This window comes from Podarcis muralis, chromosome 2, assembly GCF_964188315.1.
Source record: "Podarcis muralis chromosome 2, rPodMur119.hap1.1, whole genome shotgun sequence".
NCBI classification, from domain to species: Eukaryota; Metazoa; Chordata; class Lepidosauria; order Squamata; family Lacertidae; genus Podarcis; species Podarcis muralis.
The window spans coordinates 116,412,219-116,428,717 of record NC_135656.1 but is presented as its reverse complement, the minus strand read 5'-3'; the positions used below and the strand labels follow the sequence as shown (position 1 = coordinate 116,428,717).

Here is a 16,499-nt window from a genome sequence, read left to right as displayed (position 1 = left end):
ACCCTAGAGTCTGGCAAGACTGGCCCGTACGGGCAGGGGTACCTTTACCTTTACCTTTACAAACAGCATAAAACATGACATAGTCGTATGTTGCAGCAAAAATCAAACCAATGAGCGCGCACAAGCTCTTCCTCTGCCCATGTAAAGAATACTTCTGCTTTTCTTAAATGGTGCGTCAATTTTCAGCAATAAAGAGGAAAACCTATTTGACCATTGAAGCCTGAATAACCCCCACCATCCGTTATTGACTTAGAACATTATATTGTGGCTGACTGCTCTTTCCTATACCACTCCCCCACCCCATCTCGTGAACATGAGAAGCAGTCTGGTGAAGGTTCCCTATAGAAAAATCCCAACACATCAGATTTATTGTTTCCTTCAAGCGCAATAGCAGGGCAGAGAGAAAGAGGGCAAAGGGGAAACTTTGGATTCTTGAGATTTAAGCACTTTTAGCTCTGCTGAAGCCTTAGTGATTTTAAGCATCATTAGGATACTATGGCAAGTTCTTAAAGATATGGGAGTGCCTGATCACCTCATCCGTCTCCTGAGAAATCTCTATGTGGGACAAGAAGCTACAGTTAGAACTGGATATGGAACAACTGATTGGTTCAAAATTGGGAAACGAGTACGACAAGGCTCTTGAGAGTCCCATGGACTGCAGGAAGATAAAACCTATCCATTCTTAAGGAGATCAGCCCTGAGTGCTCACTGGAAGGGCAGATCGTGAAGCTGAGGCTCCAGTACTTTGGCCACCTCATGAGAAGAGAAGACTTCCTTGACAAGACCCTGATGTTGGGAAAGATGGAGGGCACAAGGAGAAGGGGACGACGGAGGACGCGATGGTTGGACAGTGTTCTCGAAGCTACCAGCATGAGTTTGACCAAACTGCGGGAGGCAGTGGAAGACAGAAGTGCCTGGCGTACTCTGGTCCAGGGGGTCACGAAGAGTCGGACACAACTAAACAACAACAACAACAGGATACATGGGTATATAAAAATCATCGCTAGGATATATGGTTATATATGGATATATGATTATATAGAAATCATGAGGGTAAAATTCTTCCAGGTGGTCTTGCCACAACAGGATGATTTAGATCTTCCTTCTCCTCCATGGCTATGCCACACACACGTGTGTCAGAGTATACCAGTGGTTTTTAACTGAAGTTTTGTTATTTCTTTCCAACTCCTGCGGAGCCATTTTAACCACAGCTTCCTGGTTTCTATGAAAACGGGAACCTGGTGAAGACTCCCCGCTTGGCTCGCTTGCTTGAAGGGCCTGTGTCTGCGCACAAAAGTCTCCTTCACATCCCGGCTTATTAAGTCATGATGCCATTTGCCCAAACTCTAAAAAATGGGGTTCTGTTTCGAAGCTATAGCTTGTCGCAATACGAACTCACCCTTGCCTTGCCACAAGCCAAGTCACCTTCCTCTCAGCACGCTGGGGAGCTTGGCATCAGGTTTGTGCGGCGAGAGACGGGCTTCACATGCTTTATTTCCACACTGTACGAGGACAGGAGCTAAGTAAGATTTGCTTTCCTGCTCATGTGACTGTAGGCTCCTCCCCTTGTTGATGGGCGGAGCCTGAGAGGGATTGCTTTGTTTTTTGAATTACAAGACGCATACTGTGGCTCTTTACAACAGCGTACATTTAAAACATGCCTCCAAAAATAGAATAAACGATAGTTTATTCTTCAGAGCTACAATTCCCAGCAGCCTTATAAAACTATATATACACACACGAATGCCTTGGGAGTCAAACAGTCCGGCCCCCGAACAATCGAAAACCGGAAGTAAGTGTTCTGGTTTTCAAACTTTTTTTGGAAGCCGAACGTCCGGCGTGGTTTCCGCTATTGTTTCCAGTGCGCCTGCACAATTGGAAACTAATCAGAAGCTGTGCCTTGGTTTCTGAACATTTCGGGAGTCGAATGGACTTCCGGAACAGATTCCGTTCGACTTCCGAGGTACGACAGTATATTAAAAAAACTACAGTTCCCAGGATTCAGGGGGAAGGGTGTCCTGATTTAAATGTATGGTATATATATAACCTTAACAAAGGTAGCGTTGGAAGTCAAGGAGGAGCATATTCTATGATGCTAAAGTGACAGATAATTGCCTTCCCTGTGTATCCTGTAACGGAGAAAAGGGAGGAACACAGAGAGGGAGGAACACAGAGAGAGAAATGCCAAGGTGTATCTCTAGCACGCATCAGGACTCCTTCATATGCCCCCAGCTGCAACGAAACATGTCTCTCCTGCATCAGTCTCCACAGCCGCAGCGGGCGCGGCAACCTCCCAGCAGCTGGACTTCACTCCCAAAGATGCACTCCTCCATTGTCTCCCACTGAGACAGATGGAGCTAGCAACTAGCAGAAAATCCAAGAGGAAATTCAGCCACTTTTATGTGTTTTTTTTAAATTGCAGATGAGTGTTGTTAGCTGGGGCTTTTATCTGTACCAGTCTATGTTGGATTTTGGATTTGATATCCCACTTTATCACTACCCGAAGGAGTCTCAAAGCGGCTAACAATCTCCTTTCCCTTCCTCCCCCACAACAAACACTCTGTGAGGTGAGTGAGGCTGAGAGACTTCAGAGAAGTGTGACTGGCCCAAGGTCACCCAGCAGCTGCATGTGGAGGAGCGGAGACACGAACCTGGTTCACCAGATTACGAGACTACCGCTCTTAACCACTACATCACACTGGCTCATCACTAGATTTTATTATTGCAAGACTTTGTCTTCCACTGCCTCCCGCAGTTTGGTCAAACTCATGCTGTTAACTTCGATAACACTGTCCAACCATCTCATCCTCTGTCGTCCCCTTCTCCTTGTGCCCTCAATCTTTCCCAACATCAGGGTCTTTTCCAGGGAGTCTTCTCTTCTCATGAGGTGGCCAAAGTATTGGAGCCTCAGCTTCACGATCTGTCCTTCCAGTGAGCACTCAGGGCTGATTTCCTTAAGAATGGAGAGGTTTGATCTTCTTGCAGTCCATGGGACTCTCAAGAGTCTCCTCCAGCACCATAATTCAAAAGCATCAATTCTTCGGCGATCAGCCTTCTTTATGGTCCAGCTCTCACTTCCTTACATCACTACTGGGAAAACCATAGCTTTAACTATACGGACCTTTGTTGGTCTTGATTTTGTCTGTTTCACTGTGTTTGTCAGCTAGAGAATATTTGTTGGTAATGAATTCACAAGCTAAATCAATAAAAATGAATTTGTCTGTTTTACAGTTGCTTTCAACAATTTTTATTTTAAAAACAAAGTACATCAGCTGACCTTGTATTATTGATTGATTTATTTTTTGCTGGTGTTAAGTGGTGGTATTTTTTTGGGGGGGGGGTAATAGTTTTAACTAATTAACATCCCGATCTTAATTTTAAAACCTCCCAAGTCAATTAAAAACCAAACCAAACCAGGAGTAGTTCTGTCCCTGCCATGGACAGTCTCTAATCTGCTTTCTCTGTAGCAAAGAGGACGCTAGGAGCTGCTAACTTTCCCCTCTGTTCCTGTGCCCTTTGCAGCGCTTGACTCAAACGGCACCTTAAAAAATCAACAAGAAACACGATTTTTAAAAAAGACAGATAAAACCACTAGAAAAAGACTTCACCCTGGCAAACATGGTGCTCGGGGTTTGCCAACTTCCACCCCTGCCTCTGCTCCTGTGCCCTTTTGCAGCAGACTGACACAAATATATGAAGCCGCGGGATGGGGAGGAGGACATTTCCTCCATCACTTCTTTTCCCCTTCGTGTCCGGAAAAATTGTGGGAAGAGGGTGGCAGAGTGGAGGGAGAAATGCAGAGTCTGACAGGACCCAGGACCCTTCGTTGCTCCCCTCGCGCGGCCGCTGTTTCCGGGGGGTTTGTTTTTCTTGAAACACTCGAAAGGGTTAAAATCTGGGCTTCCAGGGAGCAATGCAGAAACGCGAGAAGCGGGTGGGGGTGTCAGTGGGGATTCCCTCCCCCCACAAAGACAGACCGCTTCCTCTTCTTGCAGGGATTTTTGCTTCTGAATGGCTGCGGGAGAGGTAAGTCTGTCATATATATATCCTCCCCAAAAAAGGTCTTTGTGCAAAAGAAAGATGGAGATCCAGGAAATGGAGACATCAGAGGAGGGTGAGTGGCAGAAGGCTGCATCCCACCACGACACCCCCCCCCCAAAAAAAACCAGCGAGGGGGGTGTCCGGGTCTTTGACAGCATGGGGGTCCCCTTCCTTGGAAGGAGGTCAGATAATCTGGGACCTTAAAGGAACAATATCCCCACAGATCGGAGAAGTGTCGCTTCCAGGCAGATTTGAGCAAGCCGCACGTTTTATGGGAACGTGGAAATCTGCCTCATATAGAGTCACAGGATCGCAGAGGCGCAGGGGGTGTTCTGAATTTTGGCCTCGCAAAGAGTGCTGCTGAAATTTGAAAGGCCAACATCTGCCTCTGTCTGGGAATCCAAGCTGTTGCCGCTATTATTTTTATTTTTTACTTCTGTTGCTATTATTATTATTATTATTATTATTATTATTATTATTATTATTATTAAAAATTTGTATGGCTCCCTTCATCTGCCGATCTCAGAGCGGTTCATGACATAAAAATACAATATAGTAGTACAAAATAAACGATAAAAACTAGAACCCCGCTCCAAACTAATACCTCCCCTCTCCCCACACCTCCCACAAAAACATTTAAAAGGGGTATAAGATGCAGGTTGTCGCTATTAGCTTTGATAACACTAATGCTGGAGGCATGAGGGAGACATGAACGTCGTTCTTTGAACTTCCTTAACTCATCTCCAATCCAAGCAATCCTCGCCATATAATATAAATAAATAAGATTGCCACCTAGCAAGGTGCAGTTGTGTATGAGTCGCTTTTCGTTTTTCTTGTAGGAAGAGCTTCCCCATCGTGCAAACCAGGGCACCCAGGGCTGTGATCGGCCCCTGAGGACACAGCTGCCTGTGATCCCCAAGCCGGGCCCATCCTGTCTACAGAACCAGAGGGTCAAGTCAATCGGCTTAGACCAGGGATCACCCCAAACTTGGATGGTCACCTCTGCTTGCTCTGGAGCTGAAAATGGAGCAACCAAACCCTGCAAGTCCAGAACTAGAAGGGAGACCGGAAGCAGGAGGGGACCTACCCGAAGGCGTGAAGGGGAATCTGGAGTGGTCAGGCAGAGAAGAGCGGAAGGGGTTGCACCGTCCTGAGGAGTTCTTGAGAGTGTGGGGCAACCCAGTTCCACTGGAAGACACACAACGGGACAACGTCCGAGCTTTCCTCTCCTCTTTCGAGCAAATCGCCGAAGCCTGCCAATGGCCCAGAGGGGAATGGGTGGGCCGGCTCCGGCCTGCGCTGAGCAGCTCTGCTGAACAGGCTTTGGGTAGACTGGAAGCCGCTGACAGGGAAGATTATGGGAAAGTGAAGGCCGCTGTCTTGCGGGAGGATGCTGTGAGGATGGAGGCGCAGCGCCGGGACTTCAGGCAGTTCTGCTACCAGAAGGCCGGAGACCCCCAGAGGGTTTATAGGCAGCTGCGGGAGCTGTGCCACCGGTGGTTGAAGCCGAAGAGACGCAGCAAGGAGCAGATCGTGGACCTGCTGATCCTGGAGCAGTTCCTGGCCATCCTTCCTCACGAGCTGCAGAGCTGGGTCAGGGAAGAGGGGCCAGGGAGCTGCGCCCAAGCCGTGGCCCTGGCGGAGGATTTCCTGAAAGCTGAGACGTGGAAGTGGCAGGTCAGAGCGCTTAATCCAATTTCTCCAGGCACTTCCAGATTGGGTTGTTGCCGTGGGCTGTGTGTGGGGCTGCCCTCGGAGACCACCAGCAGCCAGATCCCTGGGTAGGGTTGCCGCTGGTACTCACAGAACCCCTAAAACAGCTGCATTGGCTGCCAGGTTGTTTCTGCACTCAATTTAAGGTGTTCATGCTAGTGTTTAAAGCAGTGCTTCTCAAAGTGGGCAGTACTGCCCCCTGGGAAAGGGGAGGGGGCATTACATGGGGGGGGCAGTGGGGAGCTGGCGATGGAAATGACTACCAGACTTGGAAAAGCTGGCATCACTGGAACAAGTTCATCAGTTTTGTTGCACTCATTAAATTAAAATAGTTTCAACTGGATGCTGAATAAATGTGCAATTAATCATGAACTTTTTGGATTTTGCAGTGGTACCTCAGGTTAAGAACTTAATTCGTTCTGGAGGTCCATTCTTAACCTGAAATGGTTCTTAACCTGAGGTACCACTTTAGCTAATGGGGCCTCCTGCTGCCGCCGCGCGATTTCTGTTCTCATCCTGAAGCAAAGTTCTTAACCCGAGGTAATATTTCTGGGTTAGCGGAGTCTGTAACCTGAAGCGTCTGCAACCTGAAGTGTCTGTAACCCGAGGTACCACTATATTATGCTGTTACCTTCCGTGGTGGGCTGTACAAACCGCTGTTCTGAATAATGCTTTTTATAGGGTAGGGTAGGGGGCGCAGGGGGGACGCGGGTGGCGCTGTGGGTTAAAGCCTCAGCGCCTAGGACTTGCCGATCGAAAGGTCGGTGGTTCGAATCCCCGCGGCGGGATGCGCTCCCATTGCTCGGTCCCAGCGCCTGCCAACCTAGCAGTTTGAAAGCACCCCCAGGTGCAAGTAGATAAATAGGGACCGCTTACTAGTGGGAAGGTAAACGGCATTTCCGTGTGCGGCTCTGGCTCGCCAGATGCAGCTTGTCACGCTGGCCACGTGACCCGGAAGTGTCTCCGGACAGCGCTGGCCCCTGGCCTCTTAAGTGAGATGGGCGCACAACCCCAGAGTCTGTCAAGACTGGCCCGTACGGGCAGGGGTACCTTTACCTTTACCTTTAGGGGGCGCAGGGGTTGCATTTATAGAACCGAAAGGGGCGATGGCCCCCCCAAAAGTTTGGGAGCCACTGGAAGTATGTGGGCTGCAGGAGTTTGCCAAGGGAACCATCATTATTACCATCGATTTCTTAATTGCCTCACTAAACCACCGTTTCAAGGCAATTGACACGCAATTGAAAACAGTTTTAAATCACAAGAACAGCAAATACATTAAAAACCATCCCAAGTGGACCCTTGTGGTAAAAAGCTATTTATCCAGCCTGTTGGAGCAAAAATGTCTCCAGAAAGTGCAGAGAGTGGGCGCCTTTCACATCTTGACAAGAACATTATTCCAGAGAAGAGGGGCAGCCACTCTCAAGGCCCTGCTCAGAGTCAAGGTGCAAAAGGGCTTCTGAGATTTTTGGGGTGTGCAGGAGAGACACTCCCACAGACTGCAGGGATATAGTGGTGTATAAGGCATAAGCCCATCTCTCAAGTCACCTGGTCTGGGGGATATGGGACCTTGAACTTGGCCCAGGAGCTGACTAGCAGCCTGTGGGAATTTCGCTAGCAGGGTGATCAGCGCTGGCGGTTGTTTGCCCCCACAAGCATTTTGACACCTGGCTTGAGAGCAGTACATGTGAAAAGGATCTAGGAGTCTTGGTTGACCACAAACTTGACATGAGCCAACAGTGTGACGCGGCAGCTAAAAAAGCCAATGCAATTCTGGGCTGCATCAATAGGAGTATAGCATCTAGATCAAGGGAAGTAATAGTGCCACTGTATTCTGCTCTGGTCAGACCTCACCTGGAGTACTGTGTCCAGTTCTGGGCACCACAGTTCAAGAAGGACACTGACAAACTAGAACGTGTCCAGAGGAGGGCAACCAAAATGGTCCAAGGCCTGGAAACGATGCCTTATGAGGAACGGCTAAGGGAGCTGGGCATGTTTAGCCTGGAGAAGAGGAGGTTAAGGGGTGATATGATAGCCATGTTCAAATATATAAAAGGATGTCATATAGAGGAGGGAGAAAGGTTGTTTTCTGCTGCTCCAGAGAAGCGGACACGGAGCAATGGATCCAAACTACAGGAAAGAAGATTCCACCTAAACATTAGGAAGAACTTCCTGACAGTAAGAGCTGTTCGACAGTGGAATTTGCTGCCAAGGAGTGTGGTGGAGTCTCCTTCTTTGGAGGTCTTTAAGCAGAGGCTTGACAACCATATGTCAGGAGTGCTCTGATGGTGTTTCCTGCTTGGCAGGGGGTTGGACTCGATGGCCCTTGTGGTCTCTTCCAACTCTATGATTCTATGATTCTATGACTTTCTGCACCGTCTTTTGCACAAGCCATTCTGCTAGGGAAATTAGGATGCAGCTGAGGGACTTTGGCTTAAGGCAGCATTGACTTCCTCCCTGTGTTTCAGATACCGTCTCAGGAGACAGCCACCAGGCCCCTTGAGACAGATGAGGCTTCACCAGACAACTCCCAGAGACAAAGCTACGTGGATACCACAGCACTGAAATGCGATGAGGACATGATTTTGCCGGGTAAGGCTTTATTTTTAAATGTTTACTGGATAAAACTCCTGCAGGCATTGGGAGGAGGTCTTCCAGAGGACCTGTAAGCAGGTTCAAGATTTTGGTGGATTCTCCAGAGTGATGGAATGTCCTAATTGCATATCGGACTCTCAGAACACCTCCCTCTGTGCGTTGTTTCTGTCAACTTGGCACTTGAATGGGATGGACATCCTGTTTTCCTGAGACTCTAAAGAGCCTTCCTTGTGTGGCGGAACATTCTCCCCCTCTCCTCTCCCCAAATCTGTTCTGGGGTTTCCCCCTGACCTTCCCTAGCAGATCTGGGTTTGCAGGAAGGGCAGGAAGGGGACAAAGTCTCATTGTGCTAGTCCTAAACCTCCAGTTGGCGTACGTTTCATTGAATGCCACCCAAGATGTGTATCTGCTCCTGCTTGAAGCACCACAGAACCCAGAAAATAAGGACCTGGCCAGCTCCCAGTCTTGACTGGTGGCATCTCTCAGGGGGTCTTGCAGCAGAGGACTTTTGCCATCATCTGCTACCTGGCTGCTTTTTAACTGGAGGTCTCAGGGATGGAGAGCGGGATCTTCAGGCAATGCTTGTGCCCTGTCCCTGAGCCAGTCGTCTTCCTCTCTTCTGTCCCTCACAGCCAACGGAACGACGCTCCCAATTCACCCCTGTTCCTTGCTTCCTCCTGAGGGACTGGAAATGGCTGAAGCTGGGCTGACTGAGGTAAGTGAAGGTTATCCTGAGGGAAGCCAAGGTTAGAGGCAGGCCTTGAGCAGGGCAAATGTAACGGCCGGCTAAGGATCAGAGAGCACCTGAGCATGTGCAGAGTGCATTTGCCGCATCACTGAGCAACTTCCCAGCCCCGTTTAATTTGTCTCAACCGTTTCTATACAGCTTGATTGCCATTGTCTCTAAGCAGTGCACAAAGTATTCCGTACAATGAAAAAGAGTGGAAATTATAAAATAATTTCCTGTGAGGTAGGCTAGACAGAGCCTGTGACTGGCTTATATAAAATAAGCCTGCTAGGATGATGGTGATGATGATTATGATGTCTTCAGTAGGTTCAACAGGCAGAAGGGCCTGTCTGACCGCAGCCTGGAAGGGAGTTCCATAAAATTGGGCCCACAATGGAGTGCTTTATATCCCGCCTTTACACCAAGGAGCTCCAGGCTCTCCCCTTCCTCTTATAATCCCCAGAACAACCACCCTGTGAGGTGGGCTAGACAGAGCCCGTGACTGGCTCGAGGTCACCACTGAGCTTCATGCCCGAGTGGGGATTTGAACCCTGGCCTCCCAGGTCCTGGTCCCACACTCTAACTCTAACCACTACACCACACTGCCTCTCAGTACCTGCTTATGGATGGGACTGGGGACTCTGATTTTACCAGGCTTGGCATTGCGAAATTGGGAGTGGGAGTGTGTGTGGGGTCTTGGGTGTCCATCTTTAAATGGCGTTTTCCGGAACAGCAGAACCTGAGTGGGGGATGTTTGGCTGTTTCAGGGCCCAGCAAGCGCCAAGGAGAAGGAGGGGCCTTTTGGGAAGGAGGAGGCATCCCTGACACAGCCAGGCCAGAGGACGATGTTCTGGCAAGTCAAAGAGGAGAACTGCGGCATTGTGGGCTCTCTGGGTAAGGAATAGCGTTTCCGAGGAGATAATCTATGGTCCTCCAGGTGGGGCTGAGCCACATCTCCCATCAGCCTCAGCAAGCGTGGCCAATGGCCAAGGATGATGGGATTTGTAGTTCAGCAACATCTGAGGGTCAAAGGTTCCCCACAGCTGGCCTACGGCTTCATCCCTAAGTAGGTCTACTGAAATGTAAATGGGGGGGGGGGCTTACTCCCAGGTAAGTGGGGTGAGGATTGCAGCAAACCCCACAAACAGTTCAGGCTGCAATGCTAAGCATGTTTCCAAGGGGTCAGCCCCACTGGGAGACTGCCGCACTTTCTTTTCATACTCAACTCTACCAGGGCCCATTGGCTACGATTCAAGCATGCAACGTACAGTGGAATCTCCTGTTTCCTCAGAGGCAAGTCTTGTGTGTTCAGTGAGTCCTACCCCCCCCCCCCCCATAAACATGCTTTGGGAGTGTAGCTTAGGTTTCTTCCATTTGAAATTAGAGGGATTTAAAAGATGCTTCATTTTGGCTAGGTTGTGTCCCATAAACAATAAAAATCTGTGTGTACTAAACAATTTAAATGAACTCTGCTGGCATATTGTTTATGAAAACAACCTGTTTATTTTTCTTTTTAATTATTATATTATATAAGGAGATAAAAATGCAATAACTTAGTCCATAAGTCTATACTCATTGAAAACCACAAACCAAAATAAGTATCCCTACTTCATGTCCCGTTCTTCATGTCAGTCAACTGAGAAATAAAGTTATAGCACAGCAGCATAGAACTGTTAATTTTTCTGTGGTTCTTTTCATATTTATCTCTTGCTTGTTTTGTCTTAAGAAGGGGGATGAAAATCTCGAAAAGGAATGTGTCCAGTGTCCAGAATAGACTAAATTCCAGGAATATTACTTGGATCCAGATTCTGCAAATAATAACCATTCTCTCTCTCTCTTCCCATCCCCAGAGGGGCTTCTGATTCCCAAACTGGACCTTTCCTTCCAAACGGAAAAGGGGGGGAAGATGTTCTTGCAGGAACCAGAGCCAGGTAAAGGAGGCTGGTGAAATCTGCTGGGTGATGCTTGCAGTTTGAGAAGAGCTCTGGGTGCTGATGGCCCCTGACCTTCTTCGGCAGCTGCCGGGGGCCACTGTGCTATGGCAAGGGCCACAGCCGATGCCTGCCCTGACTGCTCCCCCCCCCAGGCTAAAAAATACCTTTAAAGATTCAGGACTGACATGAGAAAGGACTTCTTCACAGGCTGCATCCTTAAACAGTGGGATTTCCTGCCACAAAAGATAACTGTGGCCACGAATTTGGCTGGCCTTAGGACAAGTTAATGGAGGATGACCCTGTTTCTCACCTGTGCAAGGGGGGGGGGGCGGGAGATGCCTCAGAATGCCCATTGCTGAGAATCACAAGTGGGGAGGGTGTTGCCGGCCCCTGGAAGAAGAGGATGTTGGACTCCATGGGCCTTTGGCTGCTCCAGCAGAGCTCTCTTTCCATACTTATAACCCAAAGTTAGAGAGACTCCCTTCAGGAATCTGTGGCGGGGGTAGACAGTGATAATGAGGATCCCCTGATAACTGTCATTGTTCAGTGTGGATCGATTAAGTTTCCTGATAATGCAGAAGTTCACCCCCCAAAATTATTTGTGGAACAAACAGCCATGTTTGCTCACTCGGCCGAGTCATCAGGGGGTTGTGAAGAGGCGAGATTAATTGGGAGTCCTTAGGCTAGGAGGTGTTTAGGGCTCACAGGACAGTCATCCTTAGTATTGCCTCTCTCTCCAAAAAAAAGAAGAAAAGTTTGGGGCATGTTAAATCCATGTCTAATTAAAGAGCAGCGACTGTCCCTGTGGAGTCTGGATAAGGGGCTCTGGTGATCAGTCACATGTCACTTACGAATTAAGAAGCCATGAAGGATTTGAAGTCCTGTTTTATTAAAGGGGCGAGTGCTAAGGTGTAATTCAGATAATAAAACAGGTCTCCCTTAATTTTTTGTTAAAGGGTAGCAGGGACTATGGATCCAACATCTGGGATGTTTGCTTGGTTCTGATCCATAGCTGTCAACTTTTCCCTTTTCTTGCAAAGAATCCTATTCGGAATAAGGGAATTTCCCTTTTAAAAAAGGGAAACGTTGACAGCTATGTTCTGATCATAGTTGGCAGAAGTTGTAAAGTAGCTTTTTACACACACAAACACCTAGTATGTTGTGGTACCAATTTCATTCATAGGCTTCCTTGATATTTTTGAATTGGGGAAAAAGAAATCTGCTGCTCTAAATCCACAGGAGTTCTGATTTAGTCTCCTCGACTTGATTCCGTGAAGAAAACTCCTAAAAGTCTGCTTGCTAATTTTAACTTAATCCATTTTTAGCCCACTGGCAAAGAACTTGAGATTGAAACAGCCCCTCCCAGTCTTGCCCACCTGGTGCCCTCTGTCCATTTAAGACTACAACTCCCATCATCCCTGGCCAGTACATCTCCAGGTATGGCTAGCAATGCCCTTGCCTGAAGACCCTGCAGAGCCACTGCCAGTCAGTGGAGGAAATGCTGACCTTGATGGACCAGTGGTCCTATGAGATGAGACCTTCTGCCTGCAATGCACGTGCTTTGAACTGGAGACAGAGCCTTTTACATGGTGGCACCCGAGTTATGGGGCTCCTTCCCAAGATATGATTGCTTGGTACTATCTTGACCATTATTATTAATATTAAACCTGGAGGGTTTTAACAGAATACCGTTTCTGAATACCCGTTGCTGGAGACTCTAGAAGGGGAGAGGGCTCTTCTGCTCAGATTCTGCGTATGGGTTTCCCTTGGGCATCTAGTTTCAATAATTTTTTTTTTAAAAAAATGTTTTTCGTTTCACCACCACTTGCAGGTAAAAGGAGAGAGGTCAAGATGGAGAGTTCCCACCCAGCGGAAGCTGTGCCAGAGGCAATGTCCCAGGGGAATGTTCCTTTTTTAGCTGAGATTGCAGAGCAAAAGCATGAGTCCAAAGGGCACCAGGAAACAAAGGAATACAGCAATCTCCCAGAAGTTCCCGTTAGCGAAAACACAACACAGTTTGGAGCGGAAAAGCCCTTCTCCTCATATCACGGGAGGAACAACCAGCACAGTTTGGGTCTGGGTACGCTAAATGCAGAAGAAGGTCCTTACGAATGCCCCGTGCGTGGGGAGAGCTTCCAGCGAGGATCCGCCCTGGCTGAACACCAGAGGAGGCACACGGGAGAGGAACTGTGCGAAGGGTCTGAGGACGGGAAGCCCTTTCCCCAGCGAGAGATCTGGGTGCGCCATCCGAGCGGCCTCGTGGAAGAGAAACCATACGAGTGTCCCGAGTGCAGGAAGGGGTTCAGTTACAGAGCGACTCTGATGCGGCATCGACGGATCCACACCGAGGAGAAACCGCACAAGTGCTCCCACTGTGGGAAAAGCTTCAGCCAGAGGACCAATTTGGTGAGTCACCTGCGAATCCACACCGGAGAGAGGCCGTATCAATGTTCCCAGTGCGGGAAAGGCTTCCGGTGGCAACTCCATTTGAAGAGGCACCAGAAGATCCACACAGGAGAGAAGCCTCACGAATGCCCGGACTGCGGGAAAAGCTTTTCCCGGAGAGATACGCTACTCAATCACCGGAGGACTCACACAGGGGAGAAGCCGTACGAATGTCCCGATTGTGGGAGAAACTTCAACCACCCGTGCAACTTAATTGAACACCAGAAGACGCACACAGGGGAGAAACCGCACGAATGTCCCGAGTGTGGGAAAAACTTCTCCCGGCGGGATACGCTGATCAAGCACCAGAGAACCCACACAGGGGAGAAGCCTTATGAATGCCCCGAGTGTGGGAAAAGTTTCCATCATCCTTGCAGGTTGATTGACCACCAGAAGATCCACACGGGAGAGAAGCCTCACGAATGCCCTGTGTGTGGGAAGAACTTTTCTCGGCGCGATACGCTGATCAAACACCAAAGGACCCACGCGGAGGAGAAGCCTTATGAATGCCCCGAGTGTGGGAAAAGCTTCATTCAGAAGAAGGCATTCATCAGACACCAGGCAATTCATTTAGGGAATACGTCCAGCTAATATTCTTGAAAAGTGCCACATTCCACAGAAAAAAAAGGGAGAAGTGTTGGTTACATCCTGATTTGCGGTGGAGAAGCCACACCTTATCTATGTCACGAGACATGGGCGGATGACAACAGAGAAACCTAGCAAAAATAAGCTGAAATAAGTAAATTGATTCAGCAGGAAGGTTAAAGTAATAATTGATTAATAATAGAAATTGGATGTTTTCAGTTATCAGAAAAAGATTTTTTTTAAAGGAGGAGATACAGTTGATGTCATAGGTATTATTCTAGAAGATATATATGATCTGAGTAGAAAAATAATGGGGTTCAAGGATGGAGTGGGAGGAAAGTTTATTTTGAAGAGTCTGTGTTGCACCAACTGCAATTGATAACAAAATGGATTGTGTTTTGTTGATGAATAGCTATTCTTTTTTAAAAAAGAAGCAAGACCCCAGCCCCAGTTGATTCGTTAAGTCCCAAAATGTTCTAGACTCCATTATGAAGTATCTCATTTTGATGGTTCCCAACCAAGGCCAGGGACACATCACAAGGGCAGCCACAGACCCACAATGAGAACAACAGCTCCCAGTGACAGTGTACAGATGTGGAAGTGTGAACGCCACAAATGGGAGAAATAGGACTCCACTCTCTTTTTGCATACTTGGCAGGGACAATAAGGAGATCCTTGCTGGATCAGGCCAAAGGTCCATTTAGTCCCAGATGGTGGTACATTCTGGACTGGCAAAAGAAAGTGGAATTCTCTCACATAAGGGGCAGGGAAGGTCTACAACTTGGCTGGCTTTAAAAGAAGACTAGACACATTCAGGAATGGCTACGTGGGGCCTCCACTGTCGGAGGCAGCAGGTGCCTTTGAGTTCCAGTTGTGGGGAATCTCCGGGGTGGGGGAGAGTAGGGGTGTTGCTCTCAGGTCCTCTTGGGGGCTTCCCACTGGGGCATCTGACTGGGCACTGGGAGAAGAGGAATCTGGACTAGATGGGCCTCTGGATTTAGAATGAAGGACCACCAACACCTGCTATTGGGTCCCTGAAGCACAGATTCACACAAGGCGGCAAAACATCCTTGCAGGTTATTAACAGGATTTTATTGGAAGTGCATATGCAAAACAAAGGTACAGAGCAATAAGTTTGCAATCTGCACACCCCAGTCAGGGTGCGCCCCCTTTTATAGATTTGCAGAGTAGAATGCCACCTGATCTCTTGTAAGTCACCTGATTTCTTGTAAACCACCTGATTTCTGGGAAATCGAAAGTTATAATAAGTTCCTATTACCATGTAAGGTTTTGGTCTTCTTCCTCCTTCCTGCAACCTCCCTCATCCTGGTATTACAATGACTCCTTGTTCCTTATCTCTATCTGCTCAAGCTAGACATTCCAACGAGAGGACCATTTGCATTGTAACGTTTAAGCACGTCCTTCTGGTTGGTGTAGAAACCTCCCCTTTTACTATAATAATAGAACAATTAGATTGTAATATGCCCCTTCAGCATTGCCTTGTCGTGAAGACCATTTAAGATAAGAGGAGACCGTTTTCTGTTCAACTCTTATGACGCCATCTTGGTTTTGTGGTTGTAACATCGTGACTGGTCTGTATCATTCATGTTCCTCTCTGGGGCTCTAAATGGGGTCTTGTTCTGAGTGTGACTTTTGGATATGAACTTGTCGGACTCCTTATTAATTGCTTTTCACTTAACATAGGGATTAGTTGGGTTTTCAGAAAGTTAAACGAATAGTATCAAGAAGGTCGGGACGCGGGTGGCGCTGTGGGTAAAACCTCAGTGCCTAGGACTTGCCGATCACATGGTCGGCGGTTCGAATCCCCGCGGTGGGGTGCGCTCCCGTCGTTCGGTCCCAGCGCCTGCCAACCTAGCAGTTCGAAAGCACCCCCGGGTGCAAGTAGATAAATAGGGACCGCTTACCAGCGGGAAGGTAAACGGCGTTCCGTGTGCTGCGCTGGCTCGCCAGATGCAGCTTGTCATGCTGGCCACGTGACCCGGAAGTGTCTGCGGACAGCGCTGGCTCCCGGTCTATAGAGTGAGATGAGCGCACAACCCTAGAGTCTGGCAAGACTGGCCCGTACGGGCAGGGGTACCTTTACCTTTACCTATCAAGAAGGTCATGAGCATTACTTCAAAAATGCAGAAGAGCTGCAGCTCAGGGGAACAGCGTCTGCTTGGCATGGAAAAGTTTCCCGGTTCAATCCCTTGCATCTCCCATTTCGGACTGGGAAAGGTGCCGGTCTGAAATCCAGGAGAGCCACAGCAACGCAGTGTAGACACTGCAGAGCAAGATGATACACACACACACGCCAGTGCATGGCAGCTCCAAGATTGACTTTCTGTTCCCACAGTTCAGGGAGGCTGGAGCTGAGAGATGTTGTGTTGTGTTTGAGAGGCCTGCTCCTCCCTGATTTGTTTTCCTGCTGCCTCAAGAAACCAGTTACAGTGGTACCTCTG

At 48.4% G+C, this 16,499-nt stretch overlaps 1 protein-coding gene across 2 annotated transcripts; it reads left to right on the top strand.

Moving 5' to 3' along the window:
- The first annotated feature begins 3,555 nt into the window (after positions 1 to 3,555).
- LOC114591029 (uncharacterized) lies at positions 3,556 to 15,695 on the top strand. Of its 2 annotated transcripts, none has more exons than XM_077921477.1 (7): positions 3,556 to 4,026; positions 4,881 to 5,718; positions 8,220 to 8,343; positions 8,979 to 9,061; positions 9,841 to 9,967; positions 10,924 to 11,004; positions 12,839 to 15,695. In XM_077921477.1, exons 2-7 carry the CDS (start codon positions 5,065 to 5,067, stop codon positions 14,041 to 14,043), a joined length of 2,274 nt encoding a protein of 757 aa, XP_077777603.1. In that variant the 5' UTR covers positions 3,556 to 4,026; positions 4,881 to 5,064; the 3' UTR covers positions 14,044 to 15,695. The 2 variants fall into 2 exon arrangements, with proteins under 2 accessions (XP_077777603.1, XP_077777604.1); XM_077921478.1 differs by lacking the exon at positions 3,556 to 4,026 and adding an exon at positions 4,052 to 4,114.
- The last annotated feature ends 804 nt before the right edge of the window (positions 15,696 to 16,499 follow it).